Raw genomic sequence first — 24,494 nt, forward strand, 5'->3', positions numbered from 1 at the left:
GAGGAAAGGATAGTGGGAAAGCTCTGCATTGACTTACGCCTTGTTGCATATAACTTAACCAACTGTGCATTTGTGCTATACGGTACGGCCTAAAAGATACCAGGAGACAGGAAACACTGGGATGGGTGACTCAGTTCAGGGCAAAACTAATACAACGAACAAAGATGCAATTATATTAATTCTGTCTTGCTTTGGGATTTTCCTGATTTCTCATATATCAAACAGGGAAACAGTATTTTACTCATATACAACTTGCTTCCTGTCTTTAGAATTTACCTTACTATGCTCCCATCTGCCCAAGGCCCAATAATTTGAAATTTCGCTGCATAGAAATGATAATTGTTCAGTAGGACCACAATAGGGGACTGCAAAATGCTGGTGTTCTGAGCTTTCTATAAGTTTTCAAAGAAAAATGTATACCTTGGTATAATTAAGCAAGATTTAATATTCCATCAAAATTTATCACTTTAATTTTTATTTTTATGTTTTAATCTTCACTTCTCATACACACACCAATTTTTTTACATATACATAGAAAAGTATAACATATTTGAAAGTTATGGACCTGAGGTATCTAATATATAAAACATTAGCAATATATGGTCTAGTAATTGATATATGCCATAATACATAATAAAAACCAGATTCTGAAGACCTTGTCAAAAACTACAAAATATTTCATGAATAATTCTATATTGATTACACTTTGAATAATGTTTCAAATATACTTTGTAAAAGAAGATACGATGATTGGGACCAGCAGGTGGCATGGTGGTCAAGGTGCTGGACTCCCACATGGCTGACTGAAATCTGAGTCCAAGACCAGGGCTTGAAATTCACAATGTGTGCATGGGCACGTGTGCCTAAAGTCCCAAGAGGATAATGGAAAAGAGAGTGTGGTGTGACCAAACCTCTTGGGGGGGTGATCTGCCACTTTCCCTCTCTCTCTGTCTCTCTCTGGTGAGTGCATTCACCCAAAAATCTTTCCAAAAAAAAAAAGAAGAAAAGAAAAAAGAAAAGAAAATATATATGATGACGACTAATGCTTTTTAATTTTTATTTATTTATTTTTTAATTTTTGGAGAGATTTTTGCTAAAGGGCACATGCGCTCACCAGACAGAGAGAGACAGAAAGTAAGAAATCACCCCCAGGGGAGGATGGCCACGTAGCAATCCCTTCTCCTCCATTCTCCTCTCAGGATCATGGGCACACATGCACATGCACCCAGCGTGAGTTTTAAGCCACCGGGTCCAGGACTTGAACTGCGGTTGACTACATGGTAGTCTAGTGACATAGACTTTGCACTAACTGCTGTTCCCAATTTTTTTACCTTTTTATCTTGGCTACAAGAAAATATAAAATTAGATATGAGATTTGCATTACATTGAACTATTGAACAGCACAAATATAAATACTTAATTGTAAACACAATAAGGATATTCCTATAAGTAAGCAGAAACACTCTGGAAATCCTAACTCAATCCCCATTCACCATAAGTGATTTACTAAACTTTATTTTTCTTTCTTTTTAACTTGAAAGAATGTGTGTGTGTATGCTCACTGGAGAGAGAGAGAGAGAGAACACTTTCCATGGGGAATGGCTACACTACAAACCCTTCTCCTCTATTTCTCCCTCCTTTCTAGTCTTGGGCCCAAATGCACACACACATGCCCAGTGTGCTTCTCGAGTCGCTAGATCATGGCATTATTTATGGGCCATCATTTTTAGATATGCTATTTAATAAAGCATGGCTTTCCTTACCTTGGTGAACCGATTGATGATCTGGCCTATGGGACTGGTTTCAAAAAATTGGAGTGGAAGGTGCAGCACGTTATTCAGTAGTTGGACATACAAGGTTCGAGAGGCAGCCAGGGATCCTCTGGTAAGGACATACACTCCAGAACAGACAAAGAGACCTAAGCACACATTGTTATGAGAATCATAATGGCATCTTTTATTATTATGAAGGTACATGCACTTGCAGAAGAGAGAGAGAGAAAGCGAGAAAGCGCCCTCATGGGGGATGGCCATTTTGCCATCCCTTCTCATTTCTCCTTTCAAGGTTTTGGTATGTACACACAACCATTCAATGTGTTTTTTTTTTTTTTTCAAGACACTGGATTCAGGACTCAAACCTTTAAATTGGCCATGTGGGACTCAGCCATGGCCCCAACCACCACCCATCAATTGACCCCATGTTAACATCTTTTTTTTTTTTTTTAAGGTTTTTGCCATAGGGCACGTATCAGAGAGGCAGTGAGAAAGGAAGAATTTACCCCCCAAGAGGGATGACCATGCCACAATCCTTTTTCCACTCTCCTAGGATTTTGGTCATGCATGCATATACACCTATTGTGACTTTTAAGCCCCTGTATCTGGGACTCAGATTGTAGGTGGCCATCTGGGAGTCCAGTGCCTGAACTACCACACCACCTGCTGACGCCCCATGATAACATCTTACACTGTTTTGTTTTAATTCTCAAAGGTTGTTTATAAAAGCATGTATTCCTCATTGAAAACCCAAATATCATACTTTAAAAATATGTCATCCTGAACCAAACTAGGTTAAATATATACAATGCATTGGAAATAGACCCCTCAGATGATTTGCCATGCTACCAGAGCAGAGCTCTCCTCATTCAAGTTCATGGGTTTTGTGCAGAAATGAACAGATAATAAGAGATCAATTTGACTCATGAATTTTAGCAACTATTAACTTTATGATGTCTTGTAGGAACAAGTGCTAGTCACTAACGCTGTTAGTCAAAAGGTGTGAGTTTTCCTACATTCTAGGAACTTGGTGGAGTTTTTGGCACGTTTTGTGGTTGATGAGACCAAATAAATCATTCTTAACAACGAATCATAAGAGAAAGAACGTCTGACACTCTTGTTTTACAGCATTTGCTTACATCAGGCCTGTTACAGCTCGTGTTCTACTACCAAATGGTAATTAGATTACTCTTTTTTTAAAAATTGTATTTGAATATATGGTGATCTTTACTTACAACTTTACTAGCTTGCTCTTACAATGTGAGTACCTAGGAGAAGCAGGTACCCCTGACCTACAAGGGACACATGGGCTTGAGCAAGGACTAAACATCTGGTGTGTTAGACAGCTGAGATTTGTTCACTGGTTGTCCTCGCAATTTCCCTTTGCAGCTTTAGTGGAAGAGATTGGAGAGCACTTCCTGGCACCCACTGATGATTGTTAGCTGCATTTGACAAAGTATCACAAGGAAGAGAAAAGCTCAGGAAAAAAAATCTACCCAATGTAAGAAAAAATAGAAAAAGGAATCTCCACATTGGGAAGCCTGTAGGAGGGGAAGAAAAAAATCGTGTTACGCTGATTAGTTCAGGGTGGTATGTGACCCAGATTATCTCAAGCCAAGTAATTTCATTGACTTCCATGGGAGGAAGTTCTTTCAAAGACATTCCTGTCTGTCATTGCATAAAGCCTGAGAATGAAACCATTGACAAAAATAAGTAGAGTCGATAAACTGAGGGTTGTGGACACTTTATTTGAGCCTCTGGATCAAATGTGTTTAAAGATCTATGCCTGCCCTTTTCGGTTTTGGATATCGGTAAATTTACGTTACTTAAGCCAATTTGCTCTAGAGTCTTAACAGGCATATAATTGCTCCATTGAACTAATTTACAAAATTTCTAATAAAAGCATGTTGCCAATGTGATCCTTATTCCTTTGTAGGTATCATGTTAAAACAAAACAAAACAAAACCAGATGACCCTCACCGCCTTAAATTCTTTTAGCTAGTTTCTTTATATTACATTTTAAGCTAATATCATATACTATTATCTTATTCCTCATTCTCAAATCTTTTTTGTTATTTTCTTTTATCCCTTTCGCATGTTTTTTTCTTTATCTTATTCTCAAATAAATATTCAGTGTTTATACTACTACTAAACACATTATTCATAAAGTTCAGTAAGTTTGTAGTGCCTGTGCTATTTTTCCCATATGTTCAGTTTTCTATGCAGCTAGCACTCATTTATTCACAAACTCTTCAATAGCCAGCAAGTCCCCTCTGAATATATTCACACTCATCACATAGTCTATTGTTTCATCTGATTTAGCCTCTCTCTGCAACGCCAATTTATCCTCTTGGAACTCTCTTTCTTTTGTAAACTAAAATGGTTGCTGGAACAGGCATTTGAATTCTTCAGTTTGGGAAAATATTTTCACATATTATATACTTGACACTTTTGTCTTCATTTACTAAAACCCTTTTTTATGTGAACATTGAACTTGGATTGTTCTTCTTATTTATTTTACCTATTATTTTCTGTCTTTATCATTGATGTTCACACTGGGGATAATTTCTTCTAAAATACCTCTTTACAATTGCATAATCTTTTAAGTCTAAATATTTTAAAGAATATTTTGTTCTCAGGTTGAACTTATTTTAGCACATCTGGACTTACTTTGTGGATGCAATATTTTTAATCTCTGAAATTATTAATTGGACTTTTTTTAAAGATCTAATTCTATTCTGGATACTTTTGTTTTTTAGGTGCTCTTGGCTGCTCTATTTGTTGACTCGTATTTGTGCTGTTGGTTTGGCTAAAGTGTAGGACCATCCATCATTGCCAGTGTGATAATAGGAGGGCAGGAAAGGACTGGACAGTGATGCGGTAGTAGATTGAGACACTCCACAAGGCTAGCCCACAGAGGAGCTTGCAGGCTCACACCCAGAGACCTTCCTGAGTTCATGATGCAGGGCTGGCTGGAGCAGAGGGTGGATGACGGCATTGAGATCTTGTTGGGGATACTGTGTCTCTCTCTGTCTTTCTCACTTATGGGAAAAAAAATAAACTTGAAACAATACATAAGGGAAAGACATAGTTAATGTATTTTTCTTTTTGAGAGATTGTTGCTGTAAGGCACGTGTGCTTACCAGAGACAGAAAGCAAGAAATCACCCCCATTCCCCCCCCAAGGGGATGGCCACACTACAATCCCTTCTCCTCCAGTCACCTTGCAAGATCTTGGGCATGCACACATATCTGCCTGGCATGAGTTTCAAGCCACTGGATCTGGGACTCGAATTGTGGTCAACTATGTGGGAGTCCAGCGACATAACCATTATACTATCTGCTGGTCCCAAGACATAGCTATAATATAAGTACCTGATACTGTTTTTTATTTTTTTCCTTCCATTTCATATGTTAATGTCCATCAGCATTTCTCTCATTTGAATAGAAAGGCTTGCTGTAAGTTCTGCTTAAGTGGGTAGGTATGATCTCTGAAATTTCTGAAATTCTTCATATTGGGATCCAGACACACAAGCAAGCAGAGGCTTTACCAAAAAAAAAAAAAAAAAAGTGTGTGTGTGTGTTTCTTCTTCTTCTATGTATTGCACACACACACTGGAAACTAATTTTCTCTCTAAATATCAAGTTTCTGATTTCCAGAGGCCTGCTACTGTGTTTATTCATTGTTGGTGGGGGTGGGGGTTGCTGGAGAGGCTGACTGACCAGCAAAACAGTGCTCTCGTGAATTACTTTGATGACGTCCATGCCTCTCAATTCTGCATTCTGTACATGCGACCACCAGTGTAGCATTTTTCCATGGCTGGACTGAACATCTCCTTCTTATGTTTCATTCTCCCCAGTATTGTATCTGCTCCTGGCTACAGATTTTTTACCCTTGATTTTCTATCAGTGTAATCACTTGTATAGAAATTTATTACTCTGAAATCTCTTGAAGCCTTTACTTTTATATTTATCTACTATCTTCTCAGTGTGATTTTGTGAGGTAAGTAAATGATTCACTCAGCCATCTTAAACTGGGAGCAGCAGCGTACTCCTTAAACATTATACTTCGAAAACAAGGTGCCAATACTTTACACATTGCATTGAAAAAAAGGAAGGTCCCAACAGTGAGGCATAAAACATAATGTATTAGGGATGTGCAGAGTATCCTAGAGATTTGAAAGCAAATAGCCGAAACACAAGGAAAAAATACTCAAGGCTATTTCTTTTTTAGAAAAATGATGTAAAGTTATAAAATATAAATGTAACATTTTCTGCTTCAGTACTCCAGTTTTGTTTGAATGTTAGCCTTCTAGATTATTCATAGTGGTCCTCAAGTACACATTAGCCTGTGGAAGTGCTGTTTATGATGTAAAGTTTAAAAACGGTAAACTATTGGGTAAGCTGAAAAGTCATGATGCATTTTTGCACAGAAAACAAAGAAAATATGCCATGACTTTTCCAAAGACCCAATATAATGATGCCAGTGAATATACTCTGCTCTTGATTGGATGAGGTTCTGTAAGGTGTGGTCTGCTAAAATAAAAAATAAGAAATGATAGATTTTCATTTCTTAGTCTCATCTTCATTATTATTATTATTCATTGCTAATTTATGCTTTGTCTGGATACAACTCTAATTATGTCACAGCTCTCCTCAAAACCCCAAGTCCCCACTTCCTTTCCAGCTATCATTTTCAAATTTCCTTCCAACATTTAGTTCCTCTTCTGCCTACAAATAACCTAAACACCATTCATACCTCACTTTTGCCCAACTCCAGTCTCACTCCCCATCCTGCTGTTTTCTCACACCTTTCAGTCTCCTCTGTTACCTTCTCTTCTCTGTGATCTCAATCTGACAAAATTCTGTTCACCCCTTTAGAGTCCCTTTAAATGCCAAATTTCTTTAGAAAGCATATTATTCTTGCAACCAAATACGACCTTCTCCTATTTTGAATCCTCACTCTGCTCTCTTATACTACTTTTTTTTCCCCTAGAGTGACTGCACTCACAGACAGAGATGAAGAGACAGTGAGAGGGAAATCGAGAAATCACCCCTCAGAGGGATGGTCAAGCCCAATTCCTTCTCTTCCATTGTCCTCCAAGGATTTGGGGGACACATGCATATGTTAACCCAGCATGATTTTTCAAGCAGCCAGGTCTAGAATTTAAAACACCATTGGTCATATGGGAGTCCAGTGCCTTAACCACTACACTACCTACTGGCCCATCCTTTGCTACTTCTATAGCACATAGTATTTACCATAGTTTGTGCTATGACCTAGGCATCATTTGGTTTTGAAGTCCTCAAATCCCTCACGTCTTGGTCTTCCCCTCCCTCACAGTCCTCACATATACAGAGAATGGCCATGCATCAAGTCTTTTGAATCCCTCAAAAGCTTTGTTTCCCCAGCTGTGAAATGGGGACAATAGCACCTTTCTAAATAATTAAGGTCAAGATTAGATGAGATGAATATGTAAATTATTTCATGTGTGGCATGTAGCTGACATCTACACATTTTAGTTTACTCTCTCAAAATGATAAAGTGAAAACATACACATTTGAATTTTGCCCAAATATTTGAAAATTATGGCATAGATTTTATTAAAATAACATGATGAACATGATGCCATAAGCTTGCATCTGAATCAATTAGGTCGGAATAAGAAGAGGGGTTGGGTTTTTTGTTTGTTTGTTTGTTTGTTTACCTTGAATGAATCCCAGTAATCCATAGATATTAAGTTTATTGCTTCTTATTTTCTTCCACTCTGAGAACTCACTCGTGTGTTTTGCTTCTTTTGCCCAGGCACTAAGCCATAGATTTTGTCCAATGCTCACCAGATTCTGACCTACGTAAGTGGCCACGACCAGCCACACCCACAGCCAGCCAAAGGCTTCCAGGTACTTCCGAAGGATGGAAAACTTCACCTAAGGGCAAAGTTGACATAAAGTTAGCTTTTTGAGAAGTACTAGAAAGTGGCAGTTGTAAAATAAGTTTTATTCTAGAATACCATTCCTGCATAAGCTTCATTCCTGACAGTTTCTGATTAACATTAATTAAATAAAAAGCATGATATACGACTTGCAAACTCTAATTTAAAGTTAGGTCATCTAGACTGAAATCCTGTTCTGATATTTCCCAAGCCTTATGATCTTGGTCAAGCTACTAACTCCTCTAACCCTCAGATTATTCATCTATAAATTGGAATAATAACAGTAGTTTTTTTATAAGTACACTTAAAAATGCTCAATTAATGTTAGTCACTGCTAGTAATAAACAAGAATATGCATAACTTAAGAACATGTAAACCTAACTAAATATCACCAAACATGTCATTTACTATCACTAGACATTTAATTTTTGCAGACTATCATTTAACAACCCTCCTCAAATTAAATGAAAAATCTATAGTGTTTATTAATAATGCAATGTAATCTCTATTTAGATGATGCATTATAAATAGCAATAGTCCTTCCTGTGCTTACCCCTCCAGTAGGGATCCTTTCTTTTTTCATTGAGAATTGTTTTCCTTGATCGAAGGAGGCCCTAATTAAGAAAGACAATATTCACTTTTTAAATTTTAGATTAACCAAACTTTTTTTTAAAGTTACCCTTTCTTAATCATGAGACTGATGGTAACACTGGCCTTTACTCTTACAAAAGGGACACTGTTCTCTCATATCCTACATAATTTAGGGCTGGGGCATGTTTTCTGATTTTTTTTCATCATTTCTTCTAAACACTATCCCTCAAACTTGAGCTTAGGCCCTGAGGCATTAAAGCTAATGCCATCTGTCTACACCCCACTCTAAGCCTCTCATCGACTTACCTCCTAGCATGTGGAGAAACTAGCATCAGATTCATTCTTCTGATTTTGCACTGCCACCGTCCAGGGTATCACCATGGTGAACATGGACGACTGTATCAAACTCAGTCTCTTTCCAATTTCACGACTTTCATACTCCCAGGATCCTTCATCTTTATTCTACTTTGGCCATCAACTTGCATGATATCAAACCATAACTCTTATTACCTGGAACCCATCCATGTTTGAAACCCCAGCTTGAACTATTTCAGTGTCTACCAGCAACCTTCTTGTTCTTCTCTTTGTAAGTTGTAAGCTCAGTCGTGTTCATTAAATTAGTTTTTTATTGCATTTAGATTCCCAGTTCCCTAATCAAGCTTTCTATCAGCTCTGCCCTCTCAGATGATCCATGCTCCTGTTTTACGTGGGATTTTCTTGCTTTTAGCACTGATTGTCCCACATTCTGGGAAATTCCTCAATTCTAGGCAAACCTACTTCTTCTTTCTATTCTTTTCATTATCCATCCATTTTCTTTATTAATATTCTGAACCCCCATACTGTAGCTTCCTTCCATTAAACCTTCTGTTAGAACTCATGTCAGTTATGGTCACACCTGCTCCTGTGGAATGCTGCTTCACTATATGTATATATATATATATATATATATCAAAGGTGGTTCTATGACAAATTAATGTCTTCCTTCCACCTGGACTTTTTTGTGTGTGTGTGTGCTATAACGTGCATGCATTTGCTGGAGAGGGAGAGGGAGAGGGAGAGGGAGAGAGAGAGAGAGAGAGATAAGGAAGCACCCTCACCCTGAAGGGGAATGGTCACATTGCAATCTCTTCTCCATTCTCCTCTTCTTCTCTCAGGATTTTGGGCACACTTGCACACATGACTGGCATGTTTTTTAAGCCACCAGATTCCAGACTCAAAACACAGTTGACCATGTGGGATCCAGCACCTTAAACTCCATGTCACCTGCTGTCCCTCACCTCTTAGAAGTACCTAGAAATACTTATATCACTCTCAAAAGGGGCTTCACATACCACTTCATGGAGGAAAACAGAGACAGTCAGGAAAGTCAGTCTCTAACCTATACGTTGGAAAAGTCATGACTCATTTTTTCTATGCAATGAGTCATGGCTTTTCTTTTTCTTTCTTTCTTTCTTTTTTTTTTTTGAGAGGTTTTTGCTATAGGGTGCGTGCACTTGCCAGAAAAACAGAGAGAGACAGAAAGCGAGAAATAATTCCCTAGGGGGTATGGCCACATCGCAACCACTTCTCCATTCTCCTCTTGGGGTCTTGGGCATGCACGCACACACACCCAGCATGAGTTTAAGCCACCAGGTCCGGGAATCGAACCACAGTTGACTACATGGGAGTCCAGCGACATAGCCATTACACCGACAGCTGGTCCCAATGACTTTTCTGACAATTCAATACTTACCTGCCTTTTCATTTAGCCTTTTAAAATTCTCTCCTGTAATAAACTCAGGAACTCTTTTCTTAGATCTAAGGATAAATCTGTGACTTGAATATCACTCTGTTCCACTTTCTCAAAATATGTTAATTAATTTTAATGTTTGTACAGTTTCCTGTTAGGAAGAGCATTCTAATAGTGGTGGTTATAAATACAGGTCATAGATTTCTCCTCTTGAAATCTGTCTTTAAACAAATGATTCAAGGAGTTCTTATCTTAAGGCAAGTCTGTCAAACACTGGATTTTTCCTCTTTTCTAATCTTCACCTTCTTCCTTTCTACTGGTTTCTTCCCATCAGTCCAAAGAGAGCAACACATTCTTCTCATTTTAAAATCAATGCCATTACCACATAATACTCTCCCTCTCAATCTTGGTCCTGCTTCAGTCACCATCGTACTTCCTGCTGTAGCCCAACATTTTCTACCAAACCACATTTTCCTTGAATTTTCTGGAATCCGGCTCAAATTATTTTCATCAGGAGCACCAGTAAACCATTTCTTACTGTATTCTTTAGATACTTTGAAATTATTTCACATAAACTCTCAATGGCATTTGTTATAGTTCACTTTCACTTGTCCAGGGCATTCTTCTTTTTACTTCCTTTTACCACTGCACTTTCGTATTTTCTCCCTCGTCTTTGGCCTTCCATTACTTTCTCCTTAGGCTCCTTGCTCTGTCCTCCCCCTTTAATGTTCATGTTTCCTTGGTCCCACGTCTAGTCATTAATCCTTTTATGTTTCAAGCTTTCCTGAGCAATCATATCCACACTCATAGTTTCTATAACTTTCTGTGTGGATGACTCTTGAATCTTTTCCATGTCTCTTCCCTGAGCTCCTGATCCATATGTCACATTTCTACTTGCATCTACTTTGTTTCTTTGCTAGTTTCACACACTTTAAAACAAGTCAGTTATTCTTCTGCCTTCTCTGAACTTTTCTCTAGCTTTGCAAACAGCCACAACACTTCCTCTGTCAAGGTCATGGCACATTTCCAACTAATCATCAATTCTATCTTCTAAATTCTCTGAAATTTTAGTATTAGAGAAATATTTGAAAAATACCAACCATCATAAAGAATAGTAAGGAGAAAGGAAGATGAAGAGGACAAAGAAGAGGAAGAAGATGAGGATGGAAAGAAACAAAGACTCATGGTCCTGTTTCAGAGACAGTCCATACTAATGTGCTTGTGAACATTGCTATTGTCTTTTCTCTACAAGTGAGTTACCAAATGTGACTCTGAAACTGGCATTTAAAAAACTTTACATATGGTCTTTATAACTCAGTATATTGGGTCATCGGAGAACTCATGATGCATTTTTGCATAGAAAAACATAGGAAAATACACCATAAATTTTCTGATGATCCAATATAACACATATAAAATGTTTTTCTATAACAACATTTTATTTTATAACAGCATTATATTTATACAATAACATGCTATTTTATTATTTTACTATAATATGATTTATTTGACAACACTAATGCTTTAAAAACGTGTTACACTTTTTCCTTGTTTTATTTATCGTTGTAATGGTCATTCCATCTGTACATCTCTCATTGTCCCTTTTAATACATCGCCTTACATAGAAGGATGGGATATGGTAAATTCTAAGTCCTTTGATATAACCATGATCAAACTGACCTCTAAGTATACTGTATAGATGTATATACTTCTCAATATATAATGAGAACTCTCATCTTCCCCTGTTTCTCATCATATTTTATGAGCACATCAATTCTTTCCTTCTCATCTCTGGTACTATCATCAAGAAACATTCTAGGGGCCAGCAGGTGATACAGTGGTTAAGGGCTCTGGACTCCCACATGGCAGATGGCAGACCATGGTTTGAGTCTTGGACCTGGGGGCTTGCTCTCTCTCTCTCTTTCTCTCTCTCCCCCCCCACCACCTCTGGTCAAGTTAAAATAAATAAAGTTAAATAAAATCATTTAAAAAAACTTCTGTGGGAGGTTGCAATGCATGCCCTTTGTAGTATTAGCTTCGGCGTCAGAGAAAGATACACTATTTAATAGACACTTTCTTTGGAATAGATCCTGGTATATGATTTGGGTTAATTACTGTCATCATCCTTCAAGCCCTTGGCAGGGCTTCTGTTTGGATAAGCAAATTTAGTGCTGGTGTCAAGCCAAAGAATTAATTTTTAATGTAGCTGGACATAAAATACTATGAAATCCAACTGTTAAAATGGAATTAAACTTCCTAATTAGTCATAACTAACAAACATCAGAAATTTATTAGACACTATACAGAAAGGTAATGCTTTTCTACACTAAAGTGTTTCTTATTTAATGTCTACAAAAATACTACATTGGTTCTGGGAATGTTGTCATCAGTAACAGGTTGTATTTGAGTCCCTTAAAAGAGAAAATTATTTAAATCAGCAGAGAAGTTTTGCAAATGAGTCTTCCTTTGTTCTTCATAAACTCTCAGGAAACTGGCACAATACCCATCTGCATATTTTTGGGTAAAAGATATAAAATCAACATACCAAAACCATTATCCCTAAACAGATCATCCAGTTGTAAGATATAAATTATGTATAGAAAAAATAAAGTGATTGAGAATGTCTAACATGGGGATCAGCAGATGGCTTAATAGTTACATTGTTGGACTTCCATGTAGTCTACTGTGGTTCAAGTCCCAGACCTGGAGTCTTAAAACTCAACACCAAGCACATGTGCCTACATGCCCAAAAAATCCAAAGAGGAAAATTAAGGAGAAGGGACTGTGTTATGGCCATTCCCCTGGGGGTGGGAGTTGATTTCTCATTTTCTCTGTCTCTTTGTTTCTGGTGAGCGCATATACCCTATAGCAAACATTTCTCAAAAAAAGAAAAAAAGTATGTCTGACATGAAAGCATTCCAGATACTAAAATTATATTCCTACTCTGTTTTATTCAGAAAAGACAGATATTTAAGAAAATAAAATAGGGACTAGCAGATGGTGTAATGGTTGTGTCACTGGACTCCCACAGGGCCGACTGCAGTTTGAATCTCAGACCTGGAGGCTAGAAACTCATGCTGGGAATGTGTGCATGCATGCTCCAGATCTCAAGAAGAGAATGGAGGAGAAGAGATTGTGGCATGGCCATGCACTTGGGGCGGGGGGGGGGGGGTAATTTCTCACTTTCTTTCTCTCTGTTTGTGTGTCTCCAGCAAGCACACATGCCCTACAGCAAAAATCTCTCTTAAAAAATGATTAATAGATTCCTTATCAATTTAGGATAAAAAAAGAAAAGTGAAATGTGAAAACAGTTAAAAATATTTTAGTTTTATTAGAAAACTATACTAAGTCATTAACTTTAATTCTTAAATTTCAAAGGAAGAATTTTTAGATATTACTTGATCCATCCCTCTTCCTTTTCATCTCGTTTCTGATGTACAGTTAGCCAGTTTTCCTTCCCATAAGGAGGACTCATTGTATTCTCCACTCATCCCAGTAGAGAGGGGCTCTAACTATTAAAAAGTTCCTGCCTCCTTGAATATTACAATTCCTGGCCTATCTTAACTCTAAGCCAATTGGGAATAATTGAGTAATGCTACAAAACAGAAAATTGGATTGAGAGTCACAAAGATTCTAACCACATAACGTTATCTTATCAAATAGTAAACCAGATAAACAATAATAGCTTGAATAGGAAATAACATAGAAAATAATAAACTAGAGTAGCCAAACATGCATGTATTTTATAAAAAATTTATAATAGTTCTCACAAACAATATTAAAAATGCTTTAATTACTATGTTAAAAAGCAAGAAGAGATGGACATGAGGAGATCGATAGAATTCTCTATGTTCATCCCACAGTGTTCATAAACTCTACAGATGTGAATGATAATAGGCTTTGGATATGAACATTTCACTGTGGCCTGGGATGAGTATTACACCAACTCATGTGACCTACTTGGTGTAGAAGCTGAATCACCTCCTAGAAAAACAAGCGGTATAAAGGAAGTAGGGAAGAAAGGGGATAAAAGGGAGCAGAAGCAGGGCGAGAAAAATAAAAATAGTAAGACTTGGCTTTGTATATTATATACATACATTATATATATTATGTTTAAATTTATTTATTCCTTCTATGAGTGAGAGCCAGAGTAAGACAAAGGGACAGAGCAACAAAACTTCTAGCAAGGTCTTGATGTTCTGTTCCATCTCCAGCTTCTGCCAGCCCCAGATCCTGGCATGCATATGTCTGGCATACACAGGAAGGCCACTGGACTCAAACTCAAAAACTTTCCTAAGTAGGTCAGCTGCATAGAGTGCCACATTTACCTCTGCGCCAACATCCAGCCCCACTGTTGAATATATTTTGAAGATGTAGCCAATGGAATTTGATGACAAATTGGCTATGGAGTAAGAGAGGTCAAGGATGACTGCAGAGTATTTTTGCCTGAGCAATTGGAAGAATGGCTGAGATGGAGAAGATTACATGTGGGGCAGGTTTGTGTGTGCTACGGTGAAATCAATGATTTTGTTTTGAACGTGTTAAGGTAGAGGTGCCATTTGTAATGGAAATCCAAGGGAAAATGCAGGGAGAGTGAGCTGACTATCTGACCCTGGAACTCAGAGCAGAGATCCTGGCTGGGGAAACAAACTTGGAGGTCTTGGTGCATGGAAGGTATTTAAAATAACACGACTGAATGACAATGCCAAGACAGACCAAGGTCTTCATAATCAACACAGGACTATTTAGTTAGCCTACTGGGTCACTCAAATCTGGTGTAGATGTATCTTAAGATAACTTAATTTCCAGGTCTATTTTCTTTAAGGTATAACCTACAACATTCTGAGTTACTGGCTTCTAAAGTGTTTGCTGTATTTATAATCCATCCTCATTCTATATTTTAACAGTTTGGTTGAATGATTGTTTCCTATAACTCTAGGGAGTTATTTCTCTTATTATTCTTTTTCCTATTATTACTCTTTAACTTTTGGTCTTCTGTTTCAGCAACTACTAGAGGAAATATTGGGGAAAATAACTGATTAGAATAAATTGCTTAAGTCATTGCTCATTTTAATTATTTACCAATAAAAAAGCACAATATAATAAAATCTAATCAAAGCCAAGTCTTACTATTTTTATTTTTCTCGCCCTGCTTCTGTTCCCTTTTATCCCCTTTCTCCTCTGCTTCCTTTATACCGCTTGTTTTTCTAAGAGGGGATTCAACTTCTACACCAAGTAGGTCACATGACTTGGCCTGATACGCATCCCAGTCCACTACGAAATGTTCATGTCCAAAGCCTATTATCATTCACATCTGTATAGGCTGTGAACACTGTGGGATGAAGATATTTTTGACATAAAAATAATCAAGTTGAATTTCTACTACCAGAATTTGGCTAGAAACAGCTGAGAGTCTAATGAGTATATGAGCATATGTTTCCAGAACTAAGTCACATCCATCTCACTTAAAAATTTAGACACATTCATCTCATTGGCAACCAATAAGCATATTTTATATCCATTATATAACTTTTTTTAGTATAAATATTAAATGATACAAAAATGCAATTAATGAGTTTATAATTCTAGTGAGCATGGTATGGTCCTAATACTCACCTATGTTTTTGCTCCAGGATCTGGTCTTTCAGTATAGTTCTGGAGCTGATTACACTGTTTGGCTTTAAAACATGAGCTGGAGAGGGAGAGGGTGAGTGGGTTTATATCTGTATAAGCAAATAATTTACAAGACAAGAGAAGTGTAGTAAAGGATTACACAAACTGAAGAGGTTTTCAAGTTCTGGCTCCAAGTATGTTAGGAGACTTTTCATTTTCTCCGCTATTTATTTTTACTTCACCTAAAATGTCTTGTAATATCTTAAAACTAAGATTTTATAACTTTTTACAGAGAAAAATTGTTTTGGACATTAGAGAGAGGTGCTAACTTGGATCTTCCAAGAAGAGCTAAGTATTTGCAAAGAGAAACATGACTCTAACTTTAGAAGAACAAGGTAATTTCAACAATCCTTGTACGCAAATGTGATTATTGTGAAGATTAGTCGGGCGCATGTGCGTGCGTGCGTGCCCAAGATCCGGAGAGGAGAATGGAGAAGGGATTGTGGCGTGACCATCCTCCCTGGAGAGTGATTTCTCACTTTTTGTCTCTGTCTCTCTCTGTCTGGCAAGCGCACATGCCCAATAGCAAAAAACAAAAATAAACAAACAAAGAAAACCCCAAAAAACAAAAACCTCTTAAAAAAAATAAGATTAGTAAGAAAACACAAATTCCCCAAATGCATTATCTTCTTATGAATATCTCTAATAGTAATAATAGCTTCCAATGGGAATGGGTCAGGCACTGATCTAAGGGCTTTAGATAGATAGACTCTTTGAGGAAGGTATGATAGTAACCCCTATCTTAGGAGTAGAAAGATTGAGACAGGGAAGTTAAGCAAGTCTCACAAACCAAGGCCACACACCTACAACTACCAGATTATAAAGTTCAAGTAATTGTTCGTGAATTTGATGGTAAACAACTCAGAGCTAGGTAGATTTTTGTCTTTTTCACAGTATGATACTCAAACTTCTTTAATTTCAAATTTCTCATCTTCAGAAGGAAGCAATCAGACTTGAGTTGTCCTAATGTCTCTTCTGTTGGGTCAATGGAAAAGTCATGACACAGCTTTGTACAGAAAAATAAGTCACATCCATCTCACTTAAAAATTTAGACACATTCATCTCATTGGCAACCAATAAGCATATTTTATATCCATTATATAACTTTTTTTAGTATAAATATTAAATGATACAAAAATGCAATTAATGAGTTTATAATTCTAGTGAGCATGGTATGGTCCTAATACTCACCTATGTTTTTGCTCCAGGATCTGGTCTTTCAGTATAGTTCTGGAGCTGATTACACTGTTTGGCTTTAAAACATGAGCTGGAGAGGGAGAGGGTGAGTGGGTTTATATCTGTATAAGCAAATAATTTACAAGACAAGAGAAGTGTAGTAAAGGATTACACAAACTGAAGAGGTTTTCAAGTTCTGGCTCCAAGTATGTTAGGAGACTTTTCATTTTCTCCGCTATTTATTTTTACTTCACCTAAAATGTCTTGTAATATCTTAAAACTAAGATTTTATAACTTTTTACAGAGAAAAATTGTTTTGGACATTAGAGAGAGGTGCTAACTTGGATCTTCCAAGAAGAGCTAAGTATTTGCAAAGAGAAACATGACTCTAACTTTAGAAGAACAAGGTAATTTCAACAATCCTTGTACGCAAATGTGATTATTGTGAAGATTAGTCGGGCGCATGTGCGTGCGTGCGTGCCCAAGATCCGGAGAGGAGAATGGAGAAGGGATTGTGGCGTGACCATCCTCCCTGGAGAGTGATTTCTCACTTTTTGTCTCTGTCTCTCTCTGTCTGGCAAGCGCACATGCCCAATAGCAAAAAACAAAAATAAACAAACAAAGAAAACCCCAAAAAACAAAAACCTCTTAAAAAAAATAAGATTAGTAAGAAAACACAAATTCCCCAAATGCATTATCTTCTTATGAATATCTCTAATAGTAATAATAGCTTCCAATGGGAATGGGTCAGGCACTGATCTAAGGGCTTTAGATAGATAGACTCTTTGAGGAAGGTATGATAGTAACCCCTATCTTAGGAGTAGAAAGATTGAGACAGGGAAGTTAAGCAAGTCTCACAAACCAAGGCCACACACCTACAACTACCAGATTATAAAGTTCAAGTAATTGTTCGTGAATTTGATGGTAAACAACTCAGAGCTAGGTAGATTTTTGTCTTTTTCACAGTATGATACTCAAACTTCTTTAATTTCAAATTTCTCATCTTCAGAAGGAAGCAATCAGACTTGAGTTGTCCTAATGTCTCTTCTGTTGGGTCAATGGAAAAGTCATGACACAGCTTTGTACAGAAAAACATAGAAAAATATGTCACGACTTTCCTGATGGCCTAAATTAATTTTATGCTTTCTTATTTCTAGAAGTGAGTGTGTAAGGGCCAGTTCTATGGTGTGGCAGTAATGTGCTGCTCAAGAAAAGTCAGATCCCACATGGCAACCCCAGTTTAATCTCTGACATGGTCAGCTTGAAACTCAACAGGGGTGTACATGAATGTCCAAGATCTGACATGCTGGAGGACTGGAGGGAGGGGATCAAAGCATGACCAGATCCTGTGGAAGGTGCTCATCTCTCTCTCTCTCTCTCTCTCTTTCTTACTCTTATATGTATGCACACATACTCTGTATTTAATAAAACTGTAAATTAAAAATAATAATAATCTAGACCCCCAACTACCTCTACGAAACATAGGGATTCTGTGGTTCAGAGAATAAAAGCTCAGTGTGAAGATAGTTCTGCCTCTCTTCCCCAGGCACATTTCTTGTCGTAATAATATTTAAATGTATGTTTGGCAATATATAAGGTGCTTTCCAATGCATTACATAACTGAACCCTCAAATAAGCTAATGGGATAAAGAGAATAGGTAAACTTACTCATATTTTGTTGGGGAAAAATAAAACTGAGAGGATAAGTGACTTGCCTGAAACGCAGGGTTGTCAGAGAGAAAAAGGGGAAGGAGGGTGGGGGAGAAATAAAGAGTGAGTCGGAAAGAGAGAGAAAGTGAGCGAGTGAACTGGGCTATCACTCTTGTGGATGTCAGAGTACCTGTTCCTGTATGTTCGATAATGTTTAAGAGCTTGGTTGGTCTTTGTCATCAGAGATGGCATCAAATTTAAATTCTGTCACGGTCTGTCTTCACTTAAGCAAGATGGCTTCTTTGTAAATTCAGGATGATGTAGCTAGCCGCAGCAGGTTTGGGAAGGATTAAGTATAAACTCATGAATATATTGGCATAGTTAATTCTCAAGGCAGACTAGGTATCATCAGTATTATTAGTGTGTGCAGAATTAGCCTAGAGTAAATAAATACGTAAAATTTATGTTCAGTCCTCTTAAGTAAACCCACTTCTCAGTTATTAAAAAACTATTTACATTATTATTATTATTATTATTTAATTTGATCAGAAAGAGAGAGGGAAAGTGAGAAAGCAAGCCACCAGGTACAGGACTCAAACTGTGGTCAGCCAGGTGGGAATCCAGCATCTTCACTACCACACCACCTGCTGGCCCCAACCCATTTCTCACTCCTGATTATCTTATATAACATTCTCAAGCAGATTTAAAAAAATTTCTTACTTTTTTTTTTTAAGTTCCCCGGGCCGGGGGTGGGGGGGGAGGGAGAGAGGAAGCACCCCCCAAGGGAGAGTGGTCATGTCGCAATCCCTTCTCCACTGTGGAGGGACTAGGGGCACACATGAACATATGCCCAGTGTGGTTTTTTGAGCCTCCAGGCCTGGGATTAAACTGCAGTTGGCCACAAGGAAGCCCAGCTTCCTTAACCATCAGGCAGCAGTGTTAGCTCCACGCACCCGTAAATTTTTCAGAGCTAGATTAAATCTTAGAGATCTGATGTATCCAAACCCAAATGACACTGTGACTTTCTAGGTTGTGTGAACAAGTTCAACTGTGTGAGAATGATCAGGAAAGAAGAAAGGGAGGCTGCATCGCAGCAGTTTGGAGGCAGTAGAGATAATGATGTGCCTTGTTTGGTTCCATTTGAGCCATCTGGAGAAAGGTAGTTCAAGCCCAATATTCTAAACTGGGCAGAACCTGAGGCATTAAGTCATGTCCTCAAAGACAGGCATAACTCTTCAGTTAGGACTGGATTCCAGGACTCCTAACAACTTGTCCACTGTCGTTCCTACGACATCGTGCGGACCTACCCTCCTAGCAGTGTCTCATAAATTAACAAGAGTTTTTAAGTGAACAGATTGTGTACGTTTTAAAGAAATTTTTGAACAGACTTGGGGCTACCAATCATGAATTACACTAAATAAATGATGGTTCAACAGGGTGACTTTAGAAACAGAAACTACACTTCTCAAATCCCACTTCCTACCAGGTAATCCTTTTCCTTAAATGCCAGCAAAATGATCTCAGGTAGAATTTAATTTTTCTTTACTATTTATGCCAGTAAGAAAAAGAAATTCGCCATAGGGACAGGCCTGCACCTAACATCTGTGGGAACTAGGGTAAGTGTAGGAATAAGGCCTGAATGCCACATTTATTCTTCCTTTTTTTAGTTTTCATTTGCTATAGGGTGGCTGTGTTTGTCAGGAAAAGAGAGAGAGAGAGAAAGAGAGAGCTAACACACACCCTGGGGGGTTGTCCATGCAATTATCTCTTTGCCTCCATTCTCCTCTTGGGATTTTGGGCATGAATGCACATGTGACTGGCATGGTTCCCAAGCTGCCAGGTTCAGGCCTCAAACAATGCAGTCGGCCATATGGGATCCAACTGCCTTAACCACCATGCCACCATCTGGGCTGCCACATTTTTAATTAATTAAGTCATAGATGGATTTAACAGGTTCTGTCACTTACCCTGGAAAATGTACTTTTTTAAATCCCTGGACAGCATGGTCCAGGTGAGAATATTTGGATTCTGAGATTCGCTCTGGGCCACATGACAGTTCTTGGTGAGGTGGTCTTAGAAGATCCTTGCTCCCTCTTTCTTACATCAACTCCATCCTGCACTATGAGAGGGCCTATCCTACTGTGGACACCTCAACCCAATTAACCAGACTCTGCTTACCATCATCCCCCACTCCAAGAAAAAAATCCTCAGACCAAAGTGTGGGCTACAGACAGACCAGAGGAATGATAGCCTGGCCCAGGTCCAAGGATCAAACTCATAACTTTTGGACACAGAATGATAGGACCCAAATACCTGGAGTGGTCAAGAAGTGAGGATGGGAAAGATATCACTGATGAGCATGAATCCCTTGGTTTCCTGGCCAAAGAGTCAGGCAGTGAAGACTAGAGTGGAGACTCTTTAAAATATGGAGTACAGGACTGGGTTAGACCGGTGTAGGTCTTTGGGCAGTACTGCAAGCACATCAGAGTGAATGTAACTAATTTGAAGTTATTGTTTAATAAGACCATGGACATCTATTTTTGTCTTGCTCTCTACACTGGCTAAAGAAATTACACTATAGACTACTAACCTTTTGCATGTATCTATGGATCTATGTATCTAACTATTATTTATTCCCAATGAAGTTTTTTTTTTTTGAATGGTTTTTGCCATAGAGCACATGAGTTCATCAGAAAGACAGAGAGAGACAGAGAGATAGAAAGCAAGAAATCACCATCCCCCAGGGGGAATGGCCATGCTGCAAACCCTTCTCTTCCATTCTCCTCTGTAGGTTTTAGGCATGCATGCACATTCGCATGAGTTTAAGCCACCAGGTCAGGACTCGAACTGTGGTCAACTACATGGGAGTCCAGCGACATAGCCATTATGCCAAATGCTGGTCCCACCAGTGAAGTATTTTTATAACTGCTTTTTATGAGCTTTTATTTATTATGCCTTTCAAAAAATTTAAGTCCCCAAAAGGATTTATTTTCAAAACCATATTTTTATTTTTTTACTTAATTATTATTATTTTTTTAGGAGCGGGGTTTACATATATAATCACCTTTTTGCCTCAGTCACTCAAGTAGCTGGGAGTACAGGTATGTACCATCATTTTAGGATTGCCCTGAAATCAAACCCAGGCCTCCATGTGGCCTCAGTCTGCTGAGCATCTAGGTCAACCAGCGTGTGCCACCATGGCTGGGCCCATACTCTATTTCTAGTATAAAACATTATCTCCACTTTTCCACCAGCCTGAATTTTAATGGGAAAGACAGAAATAGTGAGGTAATCGGAAAAAGTTTAATTTTTCTTACTCTGAAGTACGTAAATATATTTGCCTGATGACTCTTGTGCACACGTGAGAGAGAGAGAGAGAGAGAGAGGGAGAGAGAGAAAACACCCCCAGTGAGACCTGATAACACTGCGGTCCCTTTCCCTCTACTTCTCTATCTGATCAGGATCCTGGGCACACATGCACATGCCCAGTATGCTTTTCAAGCCAGGACGGTTGAGGACTTTAACCTCGGTCAGCCATGTGCTTCATCTGCACAGCGTTCAAGCACTGTGCTATAGGGCAGGCCAGCAACTCTGGCAAGTCTGATGGTGAGTTGGCAACATCTGCTAATGTCAGCCCAGGTTCAAGAATATTATTGCTTTGGTCTGTTACAGTTGAGGACAGGGATTTATCAGACATTATGCAATCATGCAGAGAAGGCATGAAGTTTGTTTCCAAAGAAGGTATTTAACAATAACTTTCAAATGATATGCTGTTCATATTTTACGGTAAATCACATATTGAACTTCAAACTTCCACACTGCCTCCTTTCAGAGTTATATTTTCCAAAGTAATACAACCTATATTTCATGTGGCTTTTAAAATAAATGGCCGATTAAAAAAAAAAAAAGGATATGCTCTTATATTCCAGATCATCCTATGAACTCTTGAGGAGACACACTTCTAATTCACTTGTTTAACAGACTCCTACTGAGCAACTGCTATTGGCTAGCATGAGGCTACCTAAGTGCTGGGGAGAGAGAACATGATAAATTCCCCTCTCAGTCTGGTTCTGTGAGGCACTCGTAGATACCTGTTTCCTATAAAACAAGCACAAATCATTACTTAGCCTGTTTGAGAAGCCAAAACCTATTTCCAAAGTAGCTAGCCACTTAGAACAAGGAGGTATTTCTTAAGACTGGCTATAGTCATCTGATAATGCATTAAATGTTTTTGAATATCTCTACAAAAAATATTTATATGATTAAAAAGTAAAAATAAGAAATAGAATAATAAAGAGTAGTACATAACTAATGTGTGTTAGCATAGGTCCAAAACAGAAACAGATCAGCAAAATGACTTTGGCTTTAGATTTCTTGACACTAAAATAATAAACGTGACACTCTTGTTATAAGCTGGTTTCATATTAATACGACCTTTATATCCAAGAAAAGTATGAAGTAAGTTCATGAATATCAGTTCAGGTAGAAAATACTAGACATAGCCATATATTTTCTCTTTTACTCTGAAGTTATGAAATAGCTAATTGGTTTTATGGTTGATTCACAGCGGTGGTCTGTAAAGGAATAGGAGAAGGATCAGGATATGACTGTCTGCATAAGAGCCCATCTAAAGCTGTAAAAAGACAACGGGAAATTCACCTTTCAGAGCAGGTGAGGACTGATCCCTGTGGAATATTTGGATAACACTGGTTTTTTTAACACCCCTGTGTCCTAAACATTACATAAAAATCAAATCACTTTATTTATTTTAAAAAGTCAATGAATCTCAATTTCTAGTTCTAGGACTATAGTAAAAACAATTAGCTAATAAAACCAATCATCAGTTCTTACATGTGGGACAAGTATCTCTCCCTTTTGCCTTTCTTTAGCTTCTATTTCTTTTATTTCTCTTCTCCACATACTATGCAATACCTCAGATGTTTAAGGTACTTTTTATGGTAGTTCACATAGATTTATATTGTCTGTTCTCATTCTAAAGTAGGTACAATTTTTAGACCCATTATAGGATAAACCTGGAATATTTATTTATTTCATAAATAAAGAAAGTGACAAGACTGGCCTTGTGGCCCAGTGTTTAAGGAAGCCGAATCCCACATGGCTGACCTTACAATTCAAATCCCAGACCTGGTGGCTTCAAAATCATGCCAGGCACAGGTGGATGAAGAAATGAGGGAGAGAGATTGTGGTGTAACCATGCACATGGGGGGTGCTTTTTCCCTCTTCCTCTCTCTCTATCTCTCTCTGGCAAGTGCACACACCCTCTGGCAAAATTTAAAAAGAAAAAGAAAAACTAGGAACAGACCATGGGGGCACTGAAACTGTTTCTTAATGATTATAAACGGGCTTAATCTTTAACTGATGTATCCTTTGGTGTTTATTTGTTTCTTTCCCATAGAATGAAAGGTGCCCAATCTCAGACTTAAGTAGAACAAACGGGGGGATATGCATAGCGAGAAATCAGGAAAATAACAGAATTTCAAAATACATAGGCAGACTTGAGGACTTACCTTTCTCTTGGTCACTGAAGACCTGAAACAAATTAGTGAGGTTTTCGGTCTTAGACAGCAGCTCCTGGTATGTCCCCACTTGGGCTGCTCTGCCACTTTCCATGACAACAATAAGGTCTGTCTGTGGCAGGACTGTGAGGTTGTGTGTCACTAAGACACGAGTCTGAAAAACAAAGTGTTTATTTCCCCCGTAGATTACTGAAAAACGATCTATTTTAAAGAAAGCTGCAGTCACTTTGCTTTTGTCTTTATTACTTCAGAGTGTGATTTTTGCTAGGTGCCAGTTTTAAGCATCATCTGTATTTTTCACAATGAATGATGAAGTGCTGCTAAACAAGAAAATTGCTTGCGAAATAGTGATTTTACCCATTTTGTTTAGGCTTTTTTTATTCATTAGAAATGAATCAATTTTATAGTCAATTTAAAATAGTTTTATATCTGTC

General features: G+C 38.0%; 1 protein-coding gene across 1 annotated transcript in view; it reads right to left on the minus strand.

Moving 5' to 3' along the window:
- Positions 1-24,494, minus strand: part of LOC102470862 (multidrug resistance-associated protein 1) — a 105,127-nt gene that overhangs the window by 23,996 nt on the left and 56,637 nt on the right. The window contains exons 15-21 of the mRNA XM_006153595.3: positions 24,052-24,214; positions 16,889-16,964; positions 16,484-16,500; positions 15,641-15,716; positions 8,258-8,318; positions 7,480-7,699; positions 1,764-1,918 (exon numbers count right to left, since the gene is read on the minus strand). Of these exons, the coding sequence (XP_006153657.1) occupies positions 1,764-1,918; positions 7,480-7,699; positions 8,258-8,318; positions 15,641-15,716; positions 16,484-16,500; positions 16,889-16,964; positions 24,052-24,214 (768 nt within the window). The remainder of the gene's footprint in view (positions 1-1,763; positions 1,919-7,479; positions 7,700-8,257; positions 8,319-15,640; positions 15,717-16,483; positions 16,501-16,888; positions 16,965-24,051; positions 24,215-24,494) is intronic.

Source organism: Tupaia chinensis, unplaced genomic scaffold (assembly GCF_000334495.1).
Source record: "Tupaia chinensis unplaced genomic scaffold, TupChi_1.0 Scaffold000382_1, whole genome shotgun sequence".
Lineage (NCBI taxonomy): Eukaryota > Metazoa > Chordata > Mammalia > Scandentia > Tupaiidae > Tupaia > Tupaia belangeri.